This window comes from Rhinopithecus bieti, unplaced genomic scaffold, assembly GCF_001698545.2.
Source record: "Rhinopithecus bieti isolate Rb0 unplaced genomic scaffold, ASM169854v2 scaffold_9769, whole genome shotgun sequence".
NCBI lineage: Eukaryota > Metazoa > Chordata > Mammalia > Primates > Cercopithecidae > Rhinopithecus > Rhinopithecus bieti.
This window is the reverse complement of record NW_016806163.1, coordinates 376,481-385,914: the sequence shown is the minus strand read 5'-3', so window position 1 is coordinate 385,914 and position 9,434 is coordinate 376,481. Positions and strand designations below refer to the sequence as shown.

At 59.1% G+C, this 9,434-nt stretch overlaps 1 protein-coding gene across 1 annotated transcript; it reads left to right on the top strand.

The window, feature by feature from the left end:
• The first annotated feature begins 1,185 nt into the window (after positions 1 to 1,185).
• On the top strand, positions 1,186 to 3,506 carry LINGO3 (leucine rich repeat and Ig domain containing 3). Its single transcript, XM_017874890.1, is given in 2 exon segments — positions 1,186 to 1,563; positions 1,566 to 3,506. Coding segments are annotated over 2 exon segments (1,776 nt in total). The 5' UTR covers positions 1,186 to 1,508; the 3' UTR covers positions 3,287 to 3,506.
• The last annotated feature ends 5,928 nt before the right edge of the window (positions 3,507 to 9,434 follow it).

The following is a 9,434-nucleotide window of genomic DNA, read 5'->3' as shown; positions in this document are numbered from 1 at the left end:
GTGCATGAGACATGCAGATTGCAGGTGGACAGAGCTCAGAGAAGTGACCGTGGGCCAGAAAATATTGGCAGGGATGAGATGCTGAAACTAAATAGTAGCTATGGGTTAAGGGGGAAGAGAGAAAAGAGAAGAAGAGAGAGAAGAAAAGAAAGAGAAAGAAAGAAAAGAGAAAGAAAGAAAAGAGAAAGAAAGAAAGAGAAAGAAAGAGAGAGAGAAAGAGAAAGAGGATCACACGGTGTGGCCTTTTGTCTCATCTGTCACTGAGCGTGGCATCCTCACGGTGCATCCCCACTGTAGCCTGGGTCAGAGCCTGGCTCCCTTTGGTGGCTGAGTCGTGTTCGTGTGTGGCCGGCTGCACTGTGCTGACCCATCCATTCCTTGGTGCACACTCCAGGCTTTCCCACTGTTTGGCGGTTACAGATGCGGCTGTGAATGTCCCCAGGTTTTCCGTGCACGGTGTGTTCCATTCTCTTGTGTAAAGACACCCAGGAGCGGGCGGGCACGGTGGCTCACACCTGTAATCCCAGCACTTTGGGAGGCCAAGGCGGGAGGATCACCTGAGGTCAGGAGTTTGAGACCAACCTGGCCAATATGGTGAAACCCCATCTCTACTAAAAACACAAAAATTATCCAGGCGTGGTGGCGGGCGCCTGTAATCCCAGCTACACGGGAGGCTGAGGCAGGAGAATCTCTTGAACCGGGAGGTGGAGGTTTCAGTGAGCCGAGATCAAGCCACTGCACTCCAGCCTGGATGACAGAGCGAGACTCCGTCTCAAAAAAACAAACAAGCAAAAACAAAACAAAACTCCAGGAGATTGGAATTGCAGCCACACGGTAGATCAATGCTGCTTTTTGGGGGGGGTCTTCCTCTGTCCCTCTGTCTCCCAGGCTGGAGCGCAGTGACACAATCACAACTCACTGTGGCCTTGACCCCCTGGGCTCTAGGAATCCTCCTGGCTCAGCCTCTTGTGTAGCTGGGACCACAGGTGCAGGCCACCATGCCTGGGTAAACTTCTTAATATTTCACAATTACTTGCAAACCAGCTAATTATTATTATTATTATTATTTTGTAGAGATAGGGGTCTCACTGTGTTGCCCAGGCTGGAGTGCAGTGGCAGGAGCTCACTGCATAGCTCACTGCAGCCTCCACCTCCTGGGCCCAGGTGATCCTCCTGCCTCAGCCTCCTGAGTAGCTGGGACCACAGGCCTACGCCACCACATGCGGCTCATCTTTTACTTTTGGTAGAGATGGGAGTCTTGCTATGTTGCGCAGGCTGGTCTCGAACTGTTGAACTCAAGCAATTATTCCATCTCAGCCTCCCAAAATGCTGGGATTACAGGCGCCAGCCGCTGTGCTGGGATTGGGTTAGGGGTGAGCTGGGTGCGGAGGCGCCGCGGAGGGAGACCCGGTGCTAACGGTGCTAACGCTGCTAACGCTGCCCGCTCCCCGCCCGCCCGCAGGTGCGCAGGAGGATGGTGGCGCGGCCCTAGGCCCACGCTCCGCACCATGACCTGCTGGCTGTGCGTCCTGAGCCTGCCCCTGCTCCTGCTGCCTGCGGCACCGCCCCGGCTGGAGGCTGCCCGGCCCGCTGCGAGTGCACCGCGCAGACCCGCGCCGTGGCCTGCACGCGCCGCCGCCTGACCGCCGTGCCCGAAGGCATCCCGGCCGAGACGCGCTTGCTGGAGCTCAGCCGCAACCGCATCCGCTGCCTGAACCCGGGCGACCTGACCGCGCTGCCGGCGCTGGAGGAGCTGGACCTGAGCGAGAACGCCATCGCGCACGTGGAGCCCGGCGCCTTCGCCAACCTGCCGCGCCTGCGCGTCCTGCGTCTCCGTGGCAACCAGCTGAAGCTCATCCCGCCGGGGGTCTTCACGCGCCTGGACAACCTCACGTTGCTGGACCTGAGCGAGAACAAGCTGGTCATCCTGCTGGACTACACCTTCCAGGACCTGCACAGCCTGCGCCGGCTGGAGGTGGGCGACAACGACCTGGTGTTCATCTCGCGCCGCGCCTTCGCGGGGCTGCTGGCCCTGGAGGAGCTGACCCTGGAGCGCTGCAACCTCACGGCTCTGTCCGGGGAGTCGCTGGGCCACCTGCGCGGCCTGGGCGCCCTGCGGCTGCGCCACCTGGCCATCGCCGCCCTGGAGGACCAGAACTTCCGCAGGCTGCCCGGGCTGCTGCACCTGGAGATTGACAACTGGCCGCTGCTGGAGGAGGTGGCCGCAGGCAGCCTGCGGGGCCTGAACCTCACGTCGCTGTCAGTCACCCACACCAACATCACTGCCGTGCCGGCCGCCGCGCTGCGGCACCAGGCGCACCTCACCTGCCTCAATCTGTCGCACAACCCCATCAGCACGGTGCCGCGGGGGTCGTTCCGGGACCTAGTCCGCCTGCGCGAGCTGCACCTGGCCGGGGCCCTGCTGGCCGTGGTGGAGCCTCAGGCCTTCCTGGGCCTGCGCCAGATCCGCCTGCTCAATCTCTCCAACAACCTGCTCTCCACGTTGGAGGAGAGCACCTTCCACTCGGTGAACACGCTGGAGACGCTGCGCGTGGACGGGAACCCGCTGGCCTGCGACTGTCGCCTGCTGTGGATCGTGCAGCGTCGCAAGACCCTCAACTTCGACGGGCGGCTGCCGGCCTGCGCCACCCCGGCCGAGGTGCGCGGCGACGCGCTGCGAAACCTGCCGGACTCCGTGCTGTTCGAGTACTTCGTGTGCCGCAAACCCAAGATCCGGGAGCGGCGGCTGCAGCGCGTCACGGCCACCGCGGGCGAAGACGTCCGCTTCCTCTGCCGCGCCGAGGGCGAGCCGGCGCCCACGGTGGCCTGGGTGACCCCCCAGCACCGGCCAGTGACTGCCACCAGCGCGGGCCGGGCGCGCGTGCTCCCCGGGGGGACGCTGGAGATCCAGGACGCGCGGCCGCAGGACAGCGGCACCTACACGTGCGTGGCCAGCAACGCGGGCGGCAACGACACGTACTTCGCCACGCTGACCGTGCGCCCCGAGCCGGCCGCCAACCGGACCCCGGGCGAGGCCCACAACGAGACGCTGGCGGCCCTGCGCGCGCCGCTGGACCTCACCACCATCCTGGTGTCCACCGCCATGGGCTGCATCACCTTCCTGGGCGTGGTCCTCTTCTGCTTCGTGCTGCTGTTCGTGTGGAGCCGCGGCCGCGGGCAGCACAAGAACAACTTCTCGGTGGAGTACTCCTTCCGCAAGGTGGATGGGCCGGCCGCCGCGGCGGGCCAGGGGGGCGCGCGCAAGTTCAACATGAAGATGATCTGAGGGGTCCCCAGGGGCGGGCCCTCCCCTCCCACCCCTCGCGGGCCGGCCGCTCACGTGCCCACCTATGCATTTTCCGGAGGGGGCGGGGGCGGCTGCACGGCGGCTCCCCTGACAGAACTTCCCTTTTTTTTGTAGACGCCCAACCGCAGGACTGTTTTTCATCAGCATGCGTCTTTTTGCAGTTTCTCAAGCGTTTTCTAAAGGTTTCAACCCGTCTTCCTGTCCCTGCTATGGTGGCTGAGTTGGGGGTGGGGGTGCGGGCTGCAAGGGTGGGGTGATGGGCTCCCATCTACCAACCTGGAATGACCGGGGGTGCTGAGAGACCCCAAGATCCTCAGGGCCCGCAATTCACACCCAGGAGGCACAAGACTACTGCCCCCAAGCCCTGGGCTTCCGCTCCCCCAGCCCTTTACACACAGATCACACCGGGGAGACGGTGGACACCCAAGACCCACAAAGGGCCCTACAACCCCTACGCAGAAAGTCTGCATTGCTCACACCTGGGCCTCCTGCACCTCACACCCAAAGACACACTCACACCTGGAACCCAACCACACAGGTGAAACACACCTCACACCCAGCCTACACTAAAACCAGACCCGGGGCGCCAGAGCTGACCACAGGGGCAGGCAGGGCTCTCATGAGAGCAAAGTTCTCACCCGGGACAGGCACAGCTCACACTCAAGACACAGCTCACACTCGAGACACAGCTCACACCTGGGACACAGCTCACACCCGGGACAGGCACAGCTCACACCCAGGACACACAGCTCACACCCGGGACAGGCACAGCTCACATCCAGGACACACAGCTCACACCCGGGACAAGCTCACACCCGGGACAGGCACAGCTCACACCCGGGACACAGTTCACACCCGAGACACAACTCACACCCAGGACAGGCACAGCTCACATCTAGGACACAGCTCACACCCGAGACACACAGCTCACACCCGGGACACAGCTCACACCCAGGACACAGCTCACACCCGGGACAGGCACAGTTTACACCTGGGACACATAGCTCACACCTTGAACACAGTTCACACCTGGGACACAGCTCACACCCGGGACACAGTTCACACTGGAACACGCAGCTCACACCTGGGACATGCTCAGCTCACACCTGAGACACAGTTCACACCTGGGACAGGCACAGCTCACACTGGAACACACAGCTCACACCCAGGACACACAGCTTACACCTGGGACATGCTCAGCTCACACCCGAGACACAGCTCACACCTGGGACAGGCACAGCTCACACCCAGAACACACAGCTCACACCCAGGACATGCTCAGCTCACACCCAGAACACAGAGCTCACACCTGGGACACACACAGCTCACACCTGAGACACCTCACACCCAGCTGACACTAAAAGCAGACCCTGGGCACCAGAGCTGACCACAGAGGCAGGCAGGGCTCTCGTGAGAGCACAGCTCACACCCAGGGTATGCTCAGTTCACACCTGGGACAGGCACAACTCACAACTGAGACACAGCTCACACCTGGGACACACAGCCCACCCCAGCACCTGCTCAGCTGAGCATCTCCCAGCCGACCTCAGGGCCTGGGCTCAGGTCTGCTGAGGACCCAGCACATGCAGTGGTTACAGTCAGGGGCCCCCACGTCCTGTCCTCCGTCCTCCCCACAGCCCAGCAGGGCTGTCCACAAGGAGGAGCCATTGCCCCAGCACTCCACCTCCCTCCGCTGCCACTTGCTTCCCAGAACAGTTGGCAAGAGAGGGCCACCCCACAAGGGAGAGGTAGCCACCCTGGCCCCGGCCCAGGACCATGGCTTCTGGGGTCCTGAGTGTCCCTCTAAATGGGTCTACTGGAGGGACCTTTGCCTCTAGGTACGCATTGACCCCTGAGCCAGCCTCAGACAAGCCCTGAGCGTGGCCTCATCATGCCTGGCTCTGCTGACTCATGGCTCAGGTAGGGAACAAGACCGAAGAATACAGGGGGTTCCCGGGGGGGTCCCTGCTATGTGCATTGCAGAGGCAGTGACAACAAGGCCAGAACAAGGGCTTCACCCTGCAGGAAGGCCTGGACCCAGGTCCTTGGAAGAAGGTGATGGAGGAACCTTGGTCTCTGCACCTGCAGAGGTGGGGCAGATCTAGGACCAAAGCTGGGGTTACAGGCCGACTGCAGCTCAGTTCAAGGAAAAGCTTCCCCGAAGTCACCGCCCTGTTGCTCTGCAGATAGTGAGCTCCCCGTCATGGGGAGTAAACAAGCAGGAGCTGAGGTTTTGCAGAAGGATTCAAACACTAGACAGAGACCATCTGTGACCTGGCCTCCTCGTAGCCAGTTCTTGCCCCTCCCCCTCCACATTCTCCACAGGACAGTTAGGACATTGCTGGGGGCAGGGACAGGAACCATTGCTGGGCCAAAACCTCAGTCAGAAAGGGCTTGGCTGCCAACCGAGAGGTTAGGACAGACCCTCCAGGACTTTGCAGGAAGGGCTCAAACGCAGCTCTGCTCCTGCCCAACTGTACGATCTCAGCTGGTGACTGAAGATCACCTAGACCATCAGTGTCCTCATCTGTAAAATGGGTCTGAGGGTCAAACCTATTACCCCGTATTCAGAGGCCAGGCCTGCAGATGGGCCTAATGGCTCGACTTGGATCCTGGATCCCTCAGGACTGCTCTGAGATCAGTCAGAGAGAAACAGAGAGAAAGCCGGCTCAGTCCTGGAAGGTTTGAGCAAAGGTTTCAGACGGAGCTGGAAGGCGACGCCGGCCCATTCTCCCTGAGCTGTGGCCAGGAGGGCCCAGGCCTGCACCACGGTGTACAGATGGTCCAGGGGGCTCGACATGAGTGAGGGGTGAAGTTCCTGTAACGCCAGCCGCCACCCCTGAATTGGGCAGAACCAATTTTTTTCTTAGCACCTGCCTGACTCTGCTTACCATGACAACCCTAAGGGCCTCCCCAAAATTGATATCCAAGTGCCTTTAGCCTATCAAAGACAGGAGGGGGTGCGTTCTCGGTCATGTTAGGGTTCACAGAGCATCCATATATTAGGATTTCCCAGCCCCCTGAGCCCCCCACCCCATCCCAACATGAACCAAGACCCCTCAGTCCCCCACCCCTCATCCTGCTGTATTTGGTTCAAATCCAATAAAAATGGAACCGATTTAATAACAAACTTCAGATTTTGTTCCTACTCCCATGGGAGCAACAGGGGGCAGGGCTGAGGGATGAGGGGCTGCTGGGGTCCCCAGGGGAAGCCAACCCTGAGAGAATTCCACGCCACTAGTGACGTGTGATAGGCCATGCTTCTGCAGCGCCCATGCTGTTCCCAGCGCTGTTCCAGGCGCTGTGTGTGTTCCCTCCTTTCACGCTGAGGCCAGCCCTGCGAGCTGGGTGGATCCTGTCAATGAACCCATTTTACAGATGGGTCGAGCGAGGGGCAGAGAATGGAGGGAAGCCGCTCTGAGACCCCAGCTAGGGACAGGTGGGGGCTGAGAAGAGTGGGCAAAGCGGGGCCATTGAGAAACTCCTTCCCCACCCTCAGGCCAGGGAAGAAAGAAGACATGAGTCCCCGCTGTGCCTCCTGGAATTGGCCTGTCGGGGAGTCTGGGTGCTGCTGACAGGGTCCCACGTTTGCCCTGCCTGTCTCTGAGGGCTCCGAGAAAAGCCAGGGAGTCTTGGCTTTCGAAGTGAGATTAATAAAGTGCTTTAGCCTGCGCCAATCCTCACTGACAGATGGGGAGATTGAGGCACAGAGTGGCAACAGATGGGGAAGCCGAGGCACGGAGAGGCGACAGGTGGGGAAACTGAGGCACAGTGAGCGTGAAGGCTCAAACCCCACCCACCCAGGAAGGCACAGGGAGACGTTTGTGCTTTTTCAGGAAGGAGGTGGACGGAACTAGAATGCAGAAGTCCTAGCCAAGAGCAGCCTCCCACTTGCCACAGCCCAGTGTCATTCTCTGGACCTCGGTTCCCCCATTTGAACCTAGGACTAAGGTTCCTTTATTTCCCTGCCCTTCGGGGGCAGAACAGAGGCCCGTCAGGGACAGTGAGGCGGCCCTCTCTCCATGCCTGGTTTCAAGGCAGCTGGAGGGTGAGGAGTGCTCTAGGCTGTGGGACTCTCCCGTGGGGACTGATTTCCCGTTCTCTCCTGCAGCAAAGGCAGGTGAAACTATTGTCCTGTGGGCCTCAGAGTCCCCGTCCAGGAGAGCCGCCTGTTCCCTGTGCAATGCTCTGAGTGCCTGACATGAACCAGGTGCAACCTCCAAGCTTTCCATGAATCCTGTCTCGTTTATGGGGTGCACTGTGGGGAGGGCAGGGGAGACCCCAGAAGAGGCCCTTCCTGCTCAGGCAGCCAAGACCCAGTTAAAGCAACACCCGTCTCCTTGGTGGCTGGAAACTCAAGAGAGGACCCCTAAAACCAGGAACGGACCAAGCCATCCTCATGCCTCATGTCTGAGTGGCTTCTGACCAAGCCTGCCTTGACTTCCTCTCCCAGATGGAGCTAGGACAGCACTCCAGGTGCCCCAGCCCACACCTGCACCCTTGAGGGTCTCTCACCCCCATCTTCGGGACGCGGATGCATGTTTGGGGTGTCTCTCTCTCTCCCACATCCCCCCAACAAGCCGGCATCTTTTCCAGGTGATTCCCTGAGCCCCGCATATTAACTTCCCTCCTGTTTTCCTCCACAAGACAGAGACACAATTCCCACATGCAAGCTTTTGCTCGTGGGGCCAAGGGAAGCTGGAGGCTCAGGTCTCTGGCTTCCATTGCTGTGTGGCCTGGGGCAAATCACTGCCCCTCTCTGTGCCTCGGTTTGTCTGTCTGTAATTTGGGAGATAATAATCCTGCAATAGGCCGGGCACGGTGGCTCACATCTGTAATCCCAGCATTTCAGGAGGCCAAGGCGAGTGGATCACCTGTGGTCAGGAGTTCAAGACCAGCCTAGCCAACATGGCGAAACCCCATCTTCACGAAAAATACAAAAATTTGCCGGGTGTGGTGGTGGTCGCCTGTAATCCCAGCTACTCGGGAGGCTGAGGCAGGAGAACCGCCTGCATCCAGGAGGCGGAGATTGCAGTGAGGCAAGATCGCGCCACTGTGCTCCAGCCTAAGCAACAAGAGGGAAACTACCTCAAATAATAATAATAATAATAACAATCCTGCAATAGTCCTGTGGTATGCAGGATAAAAACTGCATGAGTTTCCTACAACCGCAGTTACAAATGGCCACAAACCTAGTGGCTTAAAATAACTTAAAATTATTATCTGACAGATCTGGAGCCCCCAAGTCGAAAATTAGTTGGCAGGGCTGTTTCCTCCAGACGTCCTGGGGAGAATCTGCTTTCTGCCTTTTCTGGCTCCAGAGCCGCCTGCATCCGTGGGCTCGTGGCCACGTCATTCTGACCTCTGTTTCGGTCATCACATCTCCTTCTCTAACCCTGAGCCACCTGCCTTCCTCCTTACAAGGACCCCTGTGTGGACACTGAGCCCCCCAAAAATGAAGATCTCCCTATCTGATGAAAGGCAGCCGAATTCCATCTGCAACCTTGATCTCCTCACCAGACAGCCGCCTCGTCAGATTCCGGAGATCAGGACACAGGAGCTTTTTGAGGCTGTTATTCTGCTTACTAAAAAAAAAAATAAAAACAAACAAACAAAAAAATGGGTCAGGCGCAGTGGCTCCTGCCTGTAATCCCAGCACTTTGGGAGGCCGAGGCGGGGGGATCGCTTAAGGTCAGGAATTCGAGACCAGCCTGGCCAACATGGTGAAACTCTGTCTCTACTAAAAATACAAAAATGACCCGGGCGTGGTGGACGTGCGCCTGTAATCCCAGCTACTCAGGAGGCTGAGGCAGGAGAATCGCTTGAACCAGGAAGCCGGAGGTTGCAGTGAGCCAAGATTGCACCACGGCACTCCAGCCTGGCAACAAAGTGAGACCCTGTCTCAAACAAAACAGGCATTTTTCTCCGAAAGGCCAATGTCATGTGGAATCCATCAGCATGTGGCCTCCCTGCCCCGTGCTGGGCGATGCTGGGGACCCAGAGAGAATGTGGTCCCAGCTCCCGTGGCTCAATAAGGGCCTCTCAAATGAAGGGACAGCTGCAGGATCTGGAGGGGCCTGATCCAGAGGCCACACCACACTCTGAACATTTTTTTTTTTTTTTTTTT